Here is a 20,316-nt window from a genome sequence, read left to right on the forward strand (position 1 = left end):
CACATAGTGCACTTTTACTTCTCCAACACTTTGTTTTTGCATTATTTAAACCAAATTGAACATGTTTCATTATTTATTTGAGGCTAAATTGATTTTTATTGATGTATTATATTAAGTTAAAATAAGTGTTCATTCAGTATTGTTGTAATTGTCATTATTACAAATAAAAAAATAAAAAAATTGGCCGATTGATCGGTATCGGCTTTTTTGGTCCTCCAATAATCGGTAACGGCGTTGAAAAATCATAATCGGTCGACCTCTAGTAGAGACCAGAGGAACCTCAAGAGTTAATTAATCTGACGAGCGGCTTTGGTAGCTCATTCTTTCATGCAATAGTAACAAAGTTAGGTACGCTGGAAGCTGCTGTAGTAGAGCTTTGTAAACAAAAAGGGAGTAATGAAGTGATCTACGGGACTTTAGTGTGGGCCAGCCAACCTTTTAATACAGGATGCAGTGGTGAGTATTAAACCTGTCACCTGTGAAGGGCACTCTGGTAGACTGCAGCCAAAGTTTTAAGAGTAGTGGCTGCTGCAATCTGGTAAATGGTGTCACCATAGTCAAGAACTGTCAGGAAAGTTGACTGTACAATCTGCTTCCTGCTATTTAGGGAGAGGCAAGATCTAGTCATAAAACAGAAGCCCACTTCGCATACAGATGAATATTACAAGTTTTAACAGATGAACCAATATTATTTATATTAATAGTAAAGAGAACAGGTCCCAGTACAGGAAACTGGACTTGACACCATCAGAAATCACACATTGAGTCCTGTCTGACAGATCATTCTCAAACCACTTTCAACAAGCCTGATCCAGGCCTATTTCAGTCAACCTTTAAATGAGTGTGATGGTCAACAGTGTCCAAGTCTTTATCATGTTTCTGATCAAAGCAATTGAACACATCTAAAACAAGAGTAGCAGCTGAACCTGCTCTGTCCAGGTCTGACACCTGATTGGTTCACATTAAGAATAGATGGGATTCTAAAACCTGATTGGTTCACATTAAGAATAGATGGGATTCTAGAACTTTGGAAAGGCAAGATAATTGGCAAATTGTACGGTAGTTATCTAAGTCAGAAGGATCTCCTCCTTTATGTAGTGGGAGGACATGTCCTGCTTTACAGATATTAGGGACAACACCAGAAACAACTGTCAAGTTGTAATATATAGGTCAATGGTTCTGTGATAACTGGTGCAGAGAGTAAGAAGGATTATGTGAATCAGCTATGGATATATATATATATATTTACACTCTTTATCATAGCACTTAGTACATCATAGACATCAAATGGGGAAATGAAGATACAGTCTGTGAGTCTGTTAGTGCATCGTTCTCTACAAGGCTATGTGACTAGGGGACTCTAGTAGAATGATATGCATTTTCAGAGTTTATCCTTTCTAATAATTGTCCAGCTGAAGATAAATGGTTATTAAAGTACCACACATGTAAATGTATTCTAGTATGGGACCAGAGGCTGTGAAACCCTGCTGGGACAACAAGGGGGTGGAGATGTTTCAAATGTTTTACCACTTTACAGAAGTTAGCATATATAGCATGTATGTTATAGAGATCAGTCCTTTCAGGAGCCCAGATCATTTATTTATCAATCCCATCATTGAATAGTTTGGTAGTTGGGTTTCCCAAGGGACACTATAGGCTAACATAGCTGACCTAAATTGTAAATATAAACAAAAAGAGTTGCCTGGTAATGTGTATGTATCTGGTAATGTGTATGTATCTGGTAATGTGTATGTATCTGGTAATGTGTATGTATCTGGTAATGTGTATGTATCTGATAATGTGTATATATCTGGTAATGTGTATGTATCTGGTAATGTGTATGTATCTGGTAATGTGTATGTATCTGGTAATGTGTATGTATCTGGTAATGTGTATGTATCTGGTAATGTGTATGTATCTGGTAATGTATATGTATCTGGTAATGTGTATGTATCTGGTATTGTGTATGTATCTGGTAATGTATATGTATCTGGTAATGTGTATGTATCTGGTATTGTGTATGTATCTGGTAATGTGTATGTATCTGGTAATGTGTATGTATCTGGTAATGTGTATGTGTCTGATAATGTGTATGTGTCTGGTAATGTGTATGTATCTAGTAATGTATATGTATCTGGTAATGTGTATGTATCTGGTAATGTATATGTATCTGGTAATGTATATGTATCTTACAAATCTTGGAATGTTCTCAAACCATTACTGTCCACGATATCGGCATGGTTACGGATTCAACATTAGGACCATTGGGTAGATGCAAATGGCCGCCCTCCAGATAACAAGGCATTAGTGTGAAATAAAACCCAACATCTGATCTGAGGCTTTTGACCATTCCATGTTCTTACTCATTGTTGGGGAAAAATTGATCCAGATCAGATGTTTGGTACTATATTTATTGAATAGTATATGAATCCTATCAATTAAAATGTTACATTTGGGTGCAATAAATTTGCTTAATTTCTCAGAGATCAAATTATATTTATGTTATATAACACAATAATTAATCTTAATTTCAAAACAATCTGAGATAGTGGATGTGGAAATCTTATTTCTTCTGGTCTTCTGAGTTGAAACTACCTGAGGTGAAATAGGTGCTCATGCATTCATAACCTTTAACAGCGACTAATGTAGCCCCTGCTGCTAAAGACCATGGAGAGCTGTACATGGCTCCCAACCCCAATGCAGCCATACTGAAAAACGCTGACCACTTGCAGTCATTCAATTTTTCTTCTCTTCTTCTTCTTTCTTCCTCCTCCTGTCTCCCCTCTCTCTCTCTCGCCTTCTCTTCCATCTTCCTCCTCTCCTCCTGTCTCTCCTCTTCTATCTTCCTAAATTCCTCCTCTCTCTCCTCTTCCATCTTCCTCATCTCCTCTTCCGTCTCCATTCTCTCCTCCAGTCTCTCCTCTTCCATCTTCCTTCTCTCCTCCTGTCTCTCCTCTTCTATCTTCCTCAATTCCTCCTCTCTCTCCTCTTCTATCTTCCTCAACTCCTCCTCTCTTTTCATTTCCTCCTCTCTCCTCATCTCCTCTTCCCGTTTCCTGATTGCCTCCTCTTGTTTCTTCATTTCTCCCTCTTTTTTCTTCCTCTCCTCCTCTCTCTTCCTCTCCTCCTCCTCTTCGATCTTCCTCTGGACCTTCTGGTACATCTCATTGGTGTAGTGTTTTCCTCCATTCTTCTCCACCATCTCCTCTATTGTTTTCAGCAGCTCTGTGACCTGAGTGTTGTGTTTTCTCTTGTCATTGTTTAGGGAGTGATATCTGCCCCCACAGATATTGATGAGTTTCCGTAACTCTTTGCTCTCAGCCAGAAACTCCTCCACTGATTTTCCCTTCAGTTGATCTCCATGTGTGAACAGCAAGATGGTGTACATTGAGGCTTCTTCTCCAAAGTTGTCCTGGATCCACTTCACAGTCTTCTGCTCCTCCTCTGTGAACCTCCCCAGTCTGATCACCAGCAGGAAGGCGTGGGGTCCTGGGACTGACATTTCTATACACCTGACTATTTCACTTTTCATCTCTTCTTTAGACATTGTTGTGTCATAGAGCCCCGGGGTGTCGATGATATCAATCTTCCTCCCGTTCACCACTCCACTCTGTTTCTCACTCTGTGCAGTCACAGACACTGGAGAAGCCTCCACTTTAAACCCCTCCCTCCCCAGGATGGTGTTTCCTGTTGCACTCTTCCCTGATCCAGTCTTCCCCACCAGAACTATCCTCAGGTTAGAGGGCTGCCCTGAGACTGTGGAAATAAACAAGAAATGATTGATTTGATAGTAGGTGTATTGATATAAAGCTACTCTATTACCATGCATATATATGTGTGTGTGTGTGTGTGTGTGTGTGTGTGTGTGTGTGTGTGTGTGTGTGTGTGTGTGTGTGTGTGTGTGTGTGTGTGTGTGTGTGTGTGTGTGTGTGTGTGTGTGTGTGTGTGTGTGTGTGTGTGTGTGTGTGTGTGTGTGTGTGTGTGTGTGTGTGTACCTTGGCATTGACCAGTGAAGTCTTGCAGACAGAGTGTCAACAGGAACAGAATCTTCAGAGTCCTTCCTCTTCCTCGTGCCATTACTTCTACTGCAGCCAATCAAAAACATGGAAACAGACAATGACCTCATTACAAAATACAAGTCCACATTTCTTGACTCATGCAGAGTGTGTGTGTATGTGTGTGTGTGTGTTCTTGACTCATGCAGAGTGTTCGGCAAAGTTCCTACGTTTATCTCAGCTACTTGACTTTCAAACAATAAAAACTATTAAACTATAAACTATAAAAGAGTGATGATATGTGGAATAACTGTGGATAAACAAAGTACATTCCTTAACAAAGTAGCCTACATCAGGTGAACATAACGTACTCATGCGTATCAAATGACATTCTAAACATGGCTATTATTCTACCGTTGCCTGGCTGGCGTTGCTGACGACTATGGTGGAAAATTGCAAGATTATGTTATAATACTTTTATTACATCAAATGGTTGTTTTATTCAACAGAATAGAGGATTCTTATAGCTATTGTGTGTTCTACTGAGGATGGTCTCTGGGAGATCACACCGACAGGAGATTTACAATGTCTTTTGGGTGATAAAACCTAATGAGCATTCATGAGCATGAGTTAATGTTTCTGTTCTATACGGTACCAGGGAGACATGGCTCCAGTATGGAGTTGGAGAGCCAGACACTGGTCTCTACACAATGAAAACTGTTGACACAGCAGATACTGTCTGCTATGAATTCTAGGTGTCCTTCATACAAATCTTAACCTTGTGACCCATTCTATAGATCATCTGTGCGTGAATCGTCGACCAGCCATCATTATCATAGAGCACTAAATCGATTCACTTTATATGTGTGCGTTGTATTGACCTGCTCCCTTATTAATAAGTGATTAAATATTTAGTTTAAGTATAACTCTGACTTGTGTGATAAGTTTGTCTCTCCACATTTGATAGTAAAGAAATGAACAACCACACGCCAGATCTTACAACGCCTGAATAGGTATTTTACATATCAGCTAATCCTATCATGTGTTTTTGCAATATGATGGGTGTTGACCCAAGGTACAGTATACTGCACTATCTCTACACTAAACAAGATACAGTATACTGCACTATCTCTGCACTAAACAAGGTACAGTATACTGCACTATCTCTACACTAAACAAGGTACAGTATACTGCACTATCTCTGCACTAAACAAGATACAGTATACTGCACTATCTCTACACTAAACAAGGTACAGTATACTGCACTATCTCTGCACTAAACAAGGTACAGTATGCTGCACTATCTCTGCACTAAACAAGGTCCAGTATACTGCACTATCTCTGCACTAAACAAGGTACAGTATACTGCACTATCTCTGCACTAAACAAGGTACAGTATACTGCACTATCTCTACACTAAACAAGATACAGTATACTGCACTATCTCTGCACTAATCAAGGTACAGTATACTGCACTATCTCTGTACTAAACAAGGTACAGTATACTGCACTATCTCTGCACTAATCAAGGTACAGTATACTGCACTATCTCTGCACTAAACAAGGTACAGTATGCTGCACTATCTCTGCACTAAACAAGGTCCAGTATACTGCACTATCTCTGCACTAAACAAGGTACAGTATACTGCACTATCTCTGCACTAAACAAGGTACAGTATGCTGCACTATCTCTGCACTAAACAAGGTCCAGTATACTGCACTATCTCTGCACTAAACAAGGTACAGTATACTGCACTATCTCTGCACTAAACAAGGTACAGTATACTGCACTATCTCTGCACTAAACAAGGTACAGTATACTGCACTATCTCTACACTAAACAAGATACAGTATACTGCACTATCTCTGCACTAATCAAGGTACAGTATACTGCACTATCTCTGTACTAAACAAGGTACAGTATACTGCACTATCTCTGAACTAACCAAGGTACAGTATACTGCACTATCTCTGTACTAAACAAGGTACAGTATACTGCACTATCTCTGCACTAAACAAGATACAGTATACTGCACTATCTCTGCACTAATCAAGGTACAGTATACTGCACTATCTCTGCACTAAACAAGATACAGTATACTGCACTATCTCTGCACTAATCAAGGTACAGTATACTGCACTATCTCTGCACGAAACAAGGTAAATGTTTCAGGTAAAAGTCTAACCATGTTTCTCCTTTCACTGTTCTACAATATTAAAACGTGTATCAATTCAAACATACTGTAATCACATGATTATTTACGCAGAAATATTAACAGACCTGGTATCAATATAACGTCTACCTAATATTGTGCAACAGTTATTCAAATACTGTAGAGTAGATTGTTGTACAACATTTAATTAGTAAGGTAGTTAAGTTGAAAACTCACTTTTAGTGTGGTTGCACGGATCTGTATATTGTTGTCTGCTGTTGTCACAGAGAGCTGAAGCAGTGGCCCTGCTGGTTTTGCAGAGCCAGGTGCCTCAGGTGGGTGGAGATTTACCTTCAGGACCAATGGAATGGTCTAAAACTCATGCAAAACTAAAGTGCTGCACCTTACAATACCATTGTGCTGCAGCTTACATTCTGTTAAGTTTCATTTTGCCAGCACATACTCAATTCTAGCCAATGAGAGAATGTTGCTAGGCAAACATTATTCTACTCAGGACAGGCAAAATCTGCATTTTGATTGGGTATCGACGTTCAACCTTGGCTACTTGTCAGAATCATAAGATAGATAGATAAAATAAAATAACAAATAAAACTGCATTTTGAAATGTAACTGTAGTTGTAACTTTATACATAGAGTACCACAGCATGAGTCATATTACCCATAAAACCTAGCTGTCAAAGAGGGAAATGGTTCCATTCATTTTTCCACCTTTCATTTTTCACATATGTAGGTGTCATAACCAGCCATAAAATAATGCAATATATGTCACAACAGGTCTAAATATATGTATCATGACAGTCTTATGACCATATTATGACAGGTTATGACAAGTTATGTCAGCTGTTATGACATATTAAGGCCAGGCACCACAGGCAAAAATGTAGATTTTGCTTCCATCTGTCAATTTTCAGATTTGGGGATATTTTGCAACTATAACTTCCATAAAATGTACAAATAAATCGACAAAAATGTATATAAATACTTGATTTGTATATTTGTATCCCAACTGCGTCAACTACACCTAGCATACATTTAGTTTTTGTTAGCATGTTTCATGTAGTGTCACGCCCTGACCGTAGAGATCCTTTTTATGTCTCTATTTTGGTTGGTGAGTTTGGGTGGGTATTCTATGTCTGGTGTTCTATGTTGTCTATTTCTTTGTGTTTGGCCGTGTGTGGTTCTCAATCAGAGGCAGCTGTCTGTGTTGTCTCTGATTGAGAATCATACTTAGATAGCCTGTTCCCACCTGTGTTTGTGGGTGGTTGTTTCCTGTTTAGTGTTTGTTTCACCTTTCAGGACTGTTCGTTTGTCGTTTTTTTTGTTTTGTCAAGTGTTTCGTATTTTATAAAAAAAATATGAACACTTACCACGCTGCACCTTGGTCCTCTTCTCCTTCTCCCGACGACGTCCGTTACATGTAGCATATCAACCATTATTTTTTAAAGCTAGTTTTCAGGCGCATTTTGGTCCATAAATGGATATATCCTTTGTAGACGTAGTACTTCACGCTGAAAGATGAGTAATTTCCAGATATCCGATTGGTTACTGGTATTTAAACGCCCTTTCCGGCAATCTGATTGGTTAAAATGCCTCGCGTCCCGTGCAGCACTTTCTTGTTTGAAAATATCTCCCGCAAGGAATCCACGTAAAGAGAGACAAAAAGAGAAAATCTACAAGAATATACCGACAGTATGTGAATAAAAATAGGCGATCTCAGTAAGCCAATACGAGAAAAGCAGTGAATGAAAGAAAACATTTGCCTGATCAGCCGATCGAGACAGTGGTAGTACAGGTAGAGGAGGAAAAGGAGGTAGCAGGCAGCAGCGCGTCACAAATTAGTTGAGATGAAGATGACAGATAGCAACGATCAACCAGACATCAGCCAGCCAACAGTTGCTTTTATTCCACGTCACAAATAAACCAACTTGTACGTGATTTGATTTGCCCTAAGTGTCTACACACTGGACTGAAAATCACCATAGACCCCACCAACCAGGGATTCTGTTAGGATAGAATGTGCACACTGAAGGTGATCGTGATGCATTTAGGAGGAGTGTTCACACTTTCCTCCAGGTTACAGGAGTGCTCCAGGGGAGATAGGGCATTTAATATAAATGTGAGGATGGTTCTTCTAGCCCACAAATTTGGTCTTGGTTATGCAGCTCTTAACTTCTTATGGCTGGGGGCAGTATTGAGTAGCTTGGATGAATAAGGTGCCCAGAGTAAACTGCCTGCTCCTCAGTCCCAGTTGTTAATATATGCATATTATTAGTAGTATTGGATAGAAAACACTCTGAAGTTTCTAAAACTGTTTGAATGATGTCTGTGATTATAACAGAACTCATATGGCAGGCAAAAACCTGAGACAAAACAGGAAGCGGGAAATCTGAGGCTTGTAGGTTTTCAACTCAGCCCCTATTAAAGATACAGTGGGATATTGGTTATGTTGCACTTCGTAAGGCTTCCACTAGATGTCAACAGTCTTTAGAAACTTGTTTGAGGCTTCTACTGTGAAGTGAGGCCGAATGAGAGGGTAATGAGTCAGAGGTCTGGCAGAGAGCCACGCGCTGGTCATAGGCATTTCACATGAGGGAGCTGCGTTCCTTTGCTTTTCTTCAGACATAGGAATTCTCCGGTTGGAACGTTATTGAAGATTTATGATAAAAACATCCTAAAGATTGATTCTATAACAAAATAAGCTATTTGGACATAAATTATTAACTTTATCGAACAAATCAAACATTTATGGTGGAACTGGGATTCCTGGGAGTGCATTCTGATGAAGATCATCAAAGGTAAGTGAATATTTATATTGTTATTTCTGATTTCTGTTGACTCCAACATGGCGGATATATGTATTTGTTTTCTGAGTGCCGTTCTCAGATTATTGCATGGTTTGCTTTTTCCGTAAAGCTTTTTTGAAATCTGACACAGCGGTTGCATTAAGGAGAAGTGGATCTAAAGTTCCATGTATAACACTTGTATTTTCATCAACATTTATGATGAGTATTTCTGTAAATTGATGTGGCTCTCTGCCAAATCACCGGATGTTTTTGGAACTACTGAACATAATGTGCCAATGTAAACTCAGATGTTTTGATATAAATATGAACTTTATCAAACAAAACATACATGTATTGTGTAACATGAAGTCCTATGAGTGTCATCTGATGAAGATCATCAACGGTTAGTGATTCATTGTGATTCAAGCACATCATGTGCTTTTTGTGACTCCTCTTTTTGGCTGGAAAAATGGCTGTTTTTCTGCGGCTTGGCTCTGACCTAACATAATTGTTTGTGGTGATTTTGCTGTAAAGCCTATTTGAAATCGGACACTGTGGTGGGATTAACAACAAGATTAACTTTAAAACGGTTTAAGAAACTTGTACGTTTGAGAAATTTTAATTATGAGATTTCTGTTGTTTTGAATTTGGTGACCTGCACTTTCACTGGCTGTTGTCATATCGATCATATTGAGTCCTATGGATTCCTTCCTTGCCGTCTCAGCTCATATCAGAGACATGACAGGAGAGTGACAGGTAAATAAAAAGGGAGAGTAGCCCATTATTGTCAGGTGCAGACTACAGACACCCTGGTTCGATTCCAGGCTGGAACACAACCGGCCGTGATTGGGAGTCCCATACGGCGGCACACAATAGGCCTATCGTCATCCGGGTTTGGCCGGTGTAGGCCTTCAATGTATATAAGAATTTGTTCTTAACTGACTTGCCTAGTTAAATAAAGGATCAATAAAAATAAAAAATGGTTATAACCGTCTCATAACATGTTATGACGCTGGGTGTCAAGTAAAGTGTTACCAATAATTTAATATATATAAAGATAAGACGTGTATGCACCCAGTGTCCAAGGAAGCGAAGGCAACCTGCCTAAATGATTAACGCCCCATAGCACTCACTTCGGTAGCCATGAAGTGCTTTGAAAAGCTGACTCATATCAACAGCATCCTCCAGGAAACCCTACACCCACTCCAATTCGCATACCGCCCCAACAGATCCACAGATGACGCAATCTCAATCGCACTCCACACTGCCCTTTCCCAACTGGAAAAATGGAACACCTATGTGAGAATGCTGTTCATTGACTACAGCTCAGCGTTCAACACCATAGTGTCCACAAAGCTCATCACTAAGCTAAGGACCCTGGGACAACATACTTCCCTCTGCAACTGGATCCTGGACTTCCTGAAGGGCCACCCCCAGGTGTTAAGGGTAGGCAACAACACGTCTAGCACGCTGATCCTCAACACGGGCCCCACAGGGGTGTGTACTTTTTTATTATTGTATTTTTTATTTCACCTTTATTTAACATCTGCCTAAGTTACTGCCCAGATCTTCCAGTCTGGACGACCAGACGATGGGTCCGGAACGACGATCCCAATCCGGACATCCGCTGCCCAGCCTTGGAGCGGCCTGCTTCATTCGCATAAACCCTACCCGGGTCAACCACCAGAGGGGGACCACAACGATGGTCCACAACCAGGACAACCCACGGTCATTTTTATGTTGGTTTGCAACGTGCAGGTTAATAGCAAGATCGAACCCAACAAGGGGGGACTTATGTTCAATAAAGAAGTGATACATCCTGGCCGTCGAGTTATCAGCAGCAGCTGTGGACGTGCGTGGCCTGGGAAGGGACGGAGAATCTCTAAGGAACGACAGGGTACTACAGCTGTGGACGTGCGTGGCCTGGGAAGGGACGGAGAATCTCTAAGGAACGACAGGGTACTACAGCTGTGGACGTGCGTGGCCTGGGAAGGGACGGAGAATCTCTAAGGAACGACAGGGTACTACAGCTGTGGACGTGCGTGGCCTGGGAAGGGACGGAGAATCTCTAAGGAACGACAGGGTACTACTTCGTATCCGTTCTACCACCAGACGAACGACTACAACGTATCCGCCCAGAAATACTCTTCAAAGGACAAGGGAGATCTCTGCTGGGCAACCCAGCCTTCCATCTTCGACCAAACTATCGAAGCACAGCTCAGAGAAAATATATTTCTTGCATTTTCCTTTTCCGAATGGGCGGTTATTTAGAATGCATAAGATTCTGTATTTACGATAGCATAAAGGTCTGATAGAGACCCAATACTTTTGTTCCTCAGTCTTCCCGCACTTTCACTCAAACCCAACCCCCTTCCTTTGTGTAACTAGCCGTCATATCGGATTCATCCGCTTGGGACGTTTTCTTTTATGACATAATTAGTAATCAATGTATGATCCATCCTGTGTATATGTCGTTCTGTGTGACTATTTAGATATTTAGTAAATAAATAATCAAACCACATGTTGTATTGCAGATTCAACTTGTTAGCTAGGGTTCGGGAAGATAACCAATAAGTTCACGACGTTCAGATGAGACTGAATAAGGTGACGATTAATAATTGACTGCTATTGATGTAAAAGATTACCAGGTCTTTAAGAGTTTATTAGGAAGACAACAGCTCTATAAACATTATTCTGTGGTGCCCTGACTTCCTAGTTAATTACATTTACATGATTAGTTTAATCAGGTAATATTAATTACAGAGAATTGATTTGATAAAATAGCATGTCATATCATTTAATCCATAGTAAAGACACGTCAATACTATATATCCACACTAAATACATGCACTAAGATAAACATGGTCAACACCTGGGCTGCTTTCAAAAACGGTCGTGATTTGAGTTGAGGAACATTATAACTATAGGTGATGAGAGGGTGATTGTGTACAGTGCAGCAGGAGTGTTTTGTTAACATTTTCCACGTTCACACCCTGCTAGGGCCATCCTGCCACACGGCTAGCATATCTATAACATTGCAAATGGTTTTGAATGAACTGTTATATCATTCAGTAAGTACCGTTGCCATACGTAGCAAAACGTTAAGACCAACTGAACGTACCCCTGGTGTTTAAAAAGCCTAGCATCTCCTTAGTGCATTCAAACCCTTGGCTGACACCTACACCTACACCTGCTGCCACCAATACTGGTGAAGCAAACACCATCCCTAGTCCTGCTGCGGCTAGACCGCCGTACGCTGCCAGTTTACAGTAAAAAGTAATATCGTTGATCTTTCTCTGAGAAGCTTCATAGTCAGCACTGGTGTAGTGTTGTCCTCCATTGTCCTCCTCCACCATCTCCTCGATCTTCTCCAGCAGCTCTGTAACCTGAGTGTTGTCTCTTCTGTTGTCATTGATTAGGGAGTGATATCTGCCCCCACACATATTGATGAGTCTCCGTAGCGCTTTGCCCTGAGCAAGAAACCCTTTGACTGATTTTCCCTTCAGTTGATCACCATGTGTGAACAGAATGATGGTGTACATTGAGGCATCTTCTCCAAAGTTCTCCTGGATCCACTTCACAGTGTTCCTCTCCTCCTCTGTGAACCTCCCCAGTCTGATCACCAGCAGGAACACATGGGGTCCTGGAACTGACATGTAGATGGCCTTTTCTATTTCACTTTTCATCTCTTCTTTAGACAGTTTTGTGTCATAGAGCCCCGGGGTGTCGATGACATCAATCTTCCTCCCATTCACCACTCCACTCTGTTTCTCACTCTGTGCAGTCACAGACACTTGAGAAGCCTCCACTTTAAACACATTTTTACCCAGGATTGTGTTTCCTGTTGTACTCTTCCCTGATCCAGTCTTCCCCACCAGAACTATTCTCAGGTTAGAAGGATGCCCTGAAACTGGAAACAGACAAAAGGTTGATAGTTTTCAGTAGCCATTTATCAAGACACTATGTGTGTTCATGCACAGTATGTGTGTGTGTGTACCTTGGCATTGACCAGTGAAGTCTTGCAGACAGAGTGTCAACAGGAACATAATCTTCAGAGTCCCTCCTGTCCCTTGTTCCATCTCTACTACTGCAGCCAATCAAACACATGGAAACAGACAATGACCTCATTACAAAATACAAAGTCCACATTTCTTCAGTGACTCATCCAAAGTGTTTGGCCAAGTTCTAACATTCACAGATGAGGAAAGACTAAATTATTTATTTTTTCAGCTATTTGACTTTTAAATAATAAAAACTATAAAACTATAAACTATAAAAAGAGTAACGATATGCTATACAACTGTTGTGAAACACAGTACATTCCCTAAGATAGGATGTACATAATGTACTCATATAGGGCGTTTCAAATGACATTCTAAACATGGTTATTATTCTACCGTTGCCTGGCTGCTGCTGTTAAGACCAGATAGACCAGTTAGAGGTCGTGTTCCATTACCATCAAACATCACATCTACTGTGTAGACAGACAGGAAGAGTTCAGACAATAATTACATTACATTACATCACATCTACTGTGTAGACAGACAGGAAGAGTTCAGACAATAATTACATTACATTACATCACATCTACTGTGTAGACAGACAGGAAGAGTTCAGACAATAATTACATTACATTACATCACATCTACTGTGTAGACAGACAGGAAGAGTTCAGACAATAATTACATTACATTACAGCACATCTACTGTGTAGACAGACAGGAAGAGTTCAGACAATAATTACATTACATTACATCACATCTACTGTGTAGACAGACAGGAAGAGTTCAGACAATAATTACATTACATTACATCACATCTACTGTGTAGACAGACAGGAAGAGTTCAGACAATAATTACATTACATTACATCACATCTACTGTGTAGACAGACAGGAAGAGATCAGACAATAATTACATTACATTACATTACATCTACTGTGTAGACAGACAGGAAGAGTTCAGACAATAATTACATTACATTACATCACATCTACTGTGTAGACAGACAGGAAGAGTTCAGACAATAATTACATTACATTACAGCACATCTACTGTGTAGACAGACAGGAAGAGTTCAGACAATAATTACATTACATTACATCACATCTACTGTGTAGACAGACAGGAAGAGTTCAGACAATAATTACATTACATTACATCACATCTACTGTGTAGACAGACAGGAAGAGTTCAGACAATAATTACATTACATTACATCACATCTACTGTGTAGACAGACAGGAAGAGTTCAGACAATAATTACATTACATTACATCACATCTACTGTGTAGACAGACAGGAAGAGTTCAGACAATAATTACATTACATTACATCACATCTACTGTGTAGACAGACAGGAAGAGTTCAGACAATAATTACATTACATTACATCACATCTACTGTGTAGACAGACAGGAAGAGTTCAGACAATAATTACATTACATTACATCACATCTACTGTGTAGACAGACAGGAAGAGATCAGACAATAATTACATTACATTACATTACATCTACTGTGTAGACAGACAGGAAGAGTTCAGACAATAATTACATTACATTACATCACATCTACTGTGTAGACAGACAGGAAGAGTTCAGACAATAATTACATTACATTACATCTACTGTGTAGACAGACAGGAAGAGTTCAAACAATAATTAAGTGTAATCAGTATAACTGAAACCAGTACTTAATGTGTAAATCAGGAGGTGTCTGAACACAAAGCATGTGTTCCTCTGTTCCTCTGCTCAGACGTTGCTGACGCCAGATCTTACTACGCCTGGATAGGTATTTTACATATCAGCTAACCACATCATGTGTTTCAGCAATCTGTCAGTCAACCATTGGTTGATGCATGCAACGTCTAAGCAGTGGAATGCGACCTTAGTCAGTAGCGACAAAAACCTGCAGGTGTGTCCCTCACAGCAACAATAAGATGGGTGTTGACCCAAGATCGACCCCCTTGAACAAGATACAGTATACTGCACTATCTCTGCACTAAACAAGGTACAGTATACTGCACTATCTCTGTACTAAACAAGGTACAGTATACTGCACTCAATCTGCACTAAACAAGGTCCAGTATACTGCACTATCTCTGTACTAAACAAGGTACAGTATACTGCACTATCTCTGCACTAAACAAGGTACAGTATACTGCACTATCTCTGCACTAAACAAGGTACAGTATACTGCACTATCTCTGCACTAAACAAGGTACAGTATACTGCACTATCTCTGCACTAAACAAGATACAGTTTACTGCACTATCTCTGCACTAAACAAGGTACAGTATACTGCACTATCTCTACACTAAACAAGGTAAATGTTTCAGGTAAAAGTCTAACCATGTTTCCCCTTTCACTGTTCTATAATTTTAAAACGTGTATGAATACACACATATAGCAGAATGTGATTGTTAACAGCTACATGATTTTACTGTTTTGACATTTTGATGATAAGTAATGTAATCATATCATTATTTATGCATAAATGTTAACAGACCTGGTATCAATAAAATGTCTACTTAATATTGTGCTACAGTTATTCAAATACTGTAGAGTAGATTGTTGTACAACATTTAATTAGTAAGGTAGTTAAGTTGAATACTCACTTTTAGTGTGGTTGCACAGATCTGTATATTGTTGTCTGCTGTTGTCACTGAGAGATCTGAAGCAGTGGGCCTGCTGGTTTTGCATAGCCAGGTGCCCCAGGTGGGTGGAGATTTACCTTAAGGACCAATGGAATGGTCTAAAACTAAAGCGCCCAATGTGCTGCACCTTACATTCTGTTAAGTTTCATTTTCCCAGCAACAAATCACTTCTAGCCAATGAGAGAGTGCTGCTAGGCAAATATTATTCTACTCAGGACAGGTTCTTATTCATTTTAACCTTGGCTAGTTGCCAGAATCAGAAGATAGGCCACATCTTTGGGTAAGATGAAATGTGTTGGACACATGGGACACAAATAAAGGTTACAAATGTAATAACACATAAAACTGCATTTTGAAATGTAACTTTATACTGTAGTTGTAACTTTATAGTTGCCTACATGGTCCCAGATCTGTTTCTGCTCTTTCCAACTCCATAGAGTACCACAGCATGAGTCATATTACCCATAAAGCCTAGCTGTCAAACAGGGAAATGGTTCCAATCGTTTTTCCACCATTCATTTGTCCCATAGATTTTAGAAACACTTAAAATGGTTCCACTTTACTTGACACCCAGCATCATAACATGTTATGACACAGTCATAACTATATCATATGTCATAACAGCTGACATAATGTGTCATAACTTGTCATAAGATGGTCACAACACTGTCATGATACATATATGTAGACCTGTTGTGACATATCTTACATTATTTTTATGGCTGGTTATGACACCTACATAAGAGACAAAACCCACGGAACCTACCACTGTAGTTATTTTATGGTTGGTTATGACACCTACACAAGAGTCAAAACCCACAGAACCTACCACTGTAGTTATTTTATGGCTGGTTGTGACACCTACATAAGAGTCCAACCCACAGAACCGACCACTGTAGTTATTTTATGGCTGGTTATGACACCTACATAAGAGTCAAAACCCACAGAACCTACCACTGTAGTTATTTTATGGCTGGTTATGACACCTACATAAGAGTCAGAACCCACAGGCATACCACCAGCACCGGGGAATCCACCAACCATGCCTTCAGGCATACCACCAGCACGGGGGAATCCACCAGTCATGCCTTCGGGCATACCACCAGCACCGGGGACCACCAGCCATGCCTTCAGGCATACCACCAGCACCCATATTTATTGAGTGTAGCCCAAATGAGACCAGGGTCTCATTCCCAATGGTGCTCTGAATACAAACATTTTCTCCCAAACAGGAAGAAAAACTAACATTGCAAATAGAACAGCAACAATATAAATAAGCACAAGGCACAACATCAACGCCACAACCTCAACGCCACAACCTCAACACCATTCCCTCAACACCACAACCTCAACACCATTCCCTCAACACCACAACCTCAACACCATTCCCACAACACCATTCCCACAACACCACAACCTCAACACCCTTCCCTCAACACCATTCCCTCAACACCATTCCCTCAACACCACAACCTCAATGCCACAATTTCAACAAATAAACCACCGCAATCAATCGAAACAACTGAAATCCGCCTCCCAAGTTGCGCAGCGGTCTAAAGTATTTTACTGCAGTGGTAGAGGCATCACTACAGACCCGGGTTTGATACCAGGCTGTATCACAACTGGCCGTGATCAGGAGTCCCATAGGGCGGTGCACAATTGGCCCAGCGTCATCCGGGTCAGGGGGTTTGGCTGTTGGGGCTTTGAGTCTCCAGAGAAACAAGATGAAAGGAATGTTGTAGGTTATTCCAACAATGGGGGCAATAAAACTAAAGGAGGATTTACCTAAATTGGTAGAGACCAGAGGGACCTCAAGAGTTAATTAATCTTACGAGCGGCTTTGGTAGCTCATTCCTTCATACATTAGTAACACAGTTAGGTACGTTGGAAGCTGCTGTAGTAGAGCTTTGTAAACAAAAAGGGAGGAATGAAGAGATCTACGGGACTTTAATGTGGACCAGCCAACCTTTTAATACAGGATGCAGTGGTGAGTATTAAACCTGTCACCTGTGAAGGGCACTATAGTAGACTGCAGCCAAAGGTTTAAGAGTAGTGGCTGCTGCAATCTGATAAATGGTGTCACCATAGTCAAGAACTGTCAGGAAAAATAGCTTCCTGCTATTTAGGGAGAGGCAAGATCTAGTCCTAAAACAGAAGTCCACTTTGCATACAGATGAATATTACAAGTTATAACAGATGAACCAATATTATTTATATTAGTAGTAAAGAGAACAGGTTCCAGTAGCAGGAAACTGGACATGACACCATCAGAAATCACACATTGAGTCCTGTCTGACAGATCATTCTCAAACCACTTTCAACAAGCCTGATTCAGGATTATTTCAGTCAACCTTTAAATGAGTGTGATGGTCAACAGTGTCCAAGTCTTTATCATGTTTCTGATCAAAGTAGTTGAACATCTAAAACAAGTGTAGCAGCTGAACCTGCTCTGTCCAGGTCTGACACCTGATTGGTTCACATTAAGAATAGATGGGATTCTAACACCTGCTTGGTTCACATTAAGAATAGAGTGGGATTCTAACACCTGATTGGTTCACATTAAGAATAGAGTGGGATTCTAACACCTGATTGGTTCACATTAAGAATAGAGTGGGATTCTAACACCTGATTGGTTCACATTAAGAATAGAGTGGGATTCTAACACCTGATTGGTTCACATTAAGAATAGAGTGGGATTCTAACACCTGATTGGTTCACATTAAGAATAGAGTGAGAAGTTTAAAAGGTTCGTAGTTGACAGTTGGCCAGGGATTCTAGAACTTTGGAAAGGCAAGATAATTAGCAAATTGTACGGTAGTTATCTAAGTCAGAAGGATCTCCTCCTTTATATAGGGGGAGGACATGTCCTGCTTTACAGATCTGAAGGACATCACCAGAAACAACTGTCAAGTTATAATATATAGGTCAATGGTTCTGTGATCAGTGGTGCAGAGTAAGAAGGGATTATGTGAATCAGCTCTGGATATATATATATATATATATTTACACTCTTTAGCATAGCACTTAGTACATCATAGACATCAAATGGGGAAATGAAGATACAGTCTGTGAGTCTGTTAGTGCATCGTTCTCTACAAGGTCATGTGACTAAGGGACTCTAGTAGAATGATATTCATTTTCAGAGTTTATCCTTTCTAATAATTGTCCAGCTGAAGATAAATGGTTATTAAAGTACCACACATGTAAATGTATTCTAGTATGGGACCAGAGGCTGTCAAACCCTGCTGGGACAACAAGGGAAAGGGGGATACTAGTCAGTTGTACAAATGAAATGTGTCTTCCACATTTAACCCTTCAGAATCAGAGAAGTGCAGAGGGCTGCCTTAATCAACAGCCACATCTTCAGCACCTGGGGAACAGTGGGTTAACTGCCTTGTTCACGAGCAGAACAACAGATGTATACCTTGTATGCTCAGGGATTTGATCCAGTAAGCTTCCAGTTACTGGCCCAATGCTTAAACAACTTGGCGCTCTGCCAACCCCAAGGGGGAGGAGTTGTTTAAAATGTTTTACCACTTTACAGAAGTTAGCATATATAGCACATGTGTTATAGAGATCAGTCCTTTCAGGAGCCCAAATCATTTATTTATAAATCCCATCATTGGATGGTTCGGTAGTTGGGTTTCCCAAGGGACACTATAGGCCAACATACCTGACCTGAGTTGTAAATATAAACAAAAACAGTTGCCTGGTAATGTGTATGTATCTGGTAATGTGTATGTATCTGGTAATGTGTATGTATCTGGTAATGTGTATGTATCTGGTAATGTGTATGTATCTGGTAATGTGTATGTATCTGGTAATGTGTATGTATCTGGTAATGTATATGTATCTGGTAATGTGTATGTACCTGGTAATGTGTATGTATCTGGTAATGTGTATGTATCTGGTAATGTGTATGTATCTGGTAATGTATATGTATCTGGTAATGTGTATGTACCTGGTAATGTGTATGTATCTGGTAATGTATATGTATCTGGTAATGTGTATGTACCTGGTAATGTGTATGTATCTGGTAATGTGTATGTATCTGGTAATGTGTATGTATCTGGTAATGTATATGTATCTGGTAATGTGTATGTACCTGGTAATGTGTATGTATCTGGTAATGTGTATGTATCTGGTAATGTGTATGTATCTGGTAATGTATATGTATCTGGTAATGTGTATTTATCTGGTAATGTGTATGTATCTGGTAATGTGTATGTATCTGGTAATGTGTATGTATCTGGCAATGTATATGATATCGGCATGGTTACAGATTCCACATTTGGACCATTGGGGAGATGCAAATGGCCGCCCTCCAGATAACAAGGCATTAGTGTGAAATAAAACCCAACATCTGATCTGAGGCTTTTGACCATTCCATGTTCTTAATCATTGTTGGGGAACAATTGGATCCAGATCAGATGTTGGGTACTATATTTATTGAATAGTATATGAATCCTGTTAATTAAAATGTCAAATTTGGCCACAATAAATTAGCTTAATTTCTCAGAGATCAAATGACAATTATATTATATAACACAATAATTCATCTTAATTTTATATTATATAACACAATAATTCATCTTAATTTTATATTATATAACACAATAATTCATCTTAATTTTATATTATATAACACAATAATTCATCTTAATTTTATATTATATAACACAATAATTCATCTTAATTTTATATTA

General features: G+C 39.8%; 2 protein-coding genes across 2 annotated transcripts in view; both read right to left on the minus strand.

The window, feature by feature from the left end:
* Nucleotides 1-420: 420 nt before the first annotated feature.
* Nucleotides 421-6,733, minus strand: LOC139568273 (GTPase IMAP family member 7-like). Its single transcript, XM_071390023.1, has 3 exons — nucleotides 6,386-6,733; nucleotides 3,996-4,085; nucleotides 421-3,756 (listed from the first exon to the last, which is right to left on the minus strand). The coding sequence occupies exons 2-3, from the start codon at nucleotides 4,075-4,077 to the stop codon at nucleotides 2,564-2,566; spliced, it is 1,275 nt and encodes a 424-aa protein (XP_071246124.1). The 5' UTR covers nucleotides 4,078-4,085; nucleotides 6,386-6,733; the 3' UTR covers nucleotides 421-2,563.
* A 4,853-nt stretch (nucleotides 6,734-11,586) lies between these two features.
* The window catches only part of LOC139541723 (GTPase IMAP family member 8-like), a 49,019-nt gene continuing 40,289 nt past the window's right edge, over nucleotides 11,587-20,316 (minus strand). Inside the window, exons 9-11 of the mRNA XM_071346688.1 lie at nucleotides 15,572-15,682; nucleotides 12,950-13,039; nucleotides 11,587-12,862 (exon numbers count right to left, since the gene is read on the minus strand). Coding sequence (XP_071202789.1) covers nucleotides 12,054-12,862; nucleotides 12,950-13,039; nucleotides 15,572-15,682 — 1,010 coding nt within the window. The 3' untranslated portion in view covers nucleotides 11,587-12,053. The remainder of the gene's footprint in view (nucleotides 12,863-12,949; nucleotides 13,040-15,571; nucleotides 15,683-20,316) is intronic.

Source organism: Salvelinus alpinus, chromosome 2, assembly GCF_045679555.1.
Source record: "Salvelinus alpinus chromosome 2, SLU_Salpinus.1, whole genome shotgun sequence".
Lineage (NCBI taxonomy): Eukaryota > Metazoa > Chordata > Actinopteri > Salmoniformes > Salmonidae > Salvelinus > Salvelinus alpinus.

Bases quoted from the DNA above. Each gene is read 5' to 3' on its own strand.
- LOC139568273 (XM_071390023.1), bottom strand. From the start codon at position 4,077: ATGGCACGAGGAAGAGGAAGGACTCTGAAGATTCTGTTCCTGTTGACA. The intron at 3,757-3,995 runs GTACACACACAC...TTATTTCCACAG, and splicing joins CTTCACTGGTCAATGCCAAG to TCTCAGGGCAGCCCTCTAAC.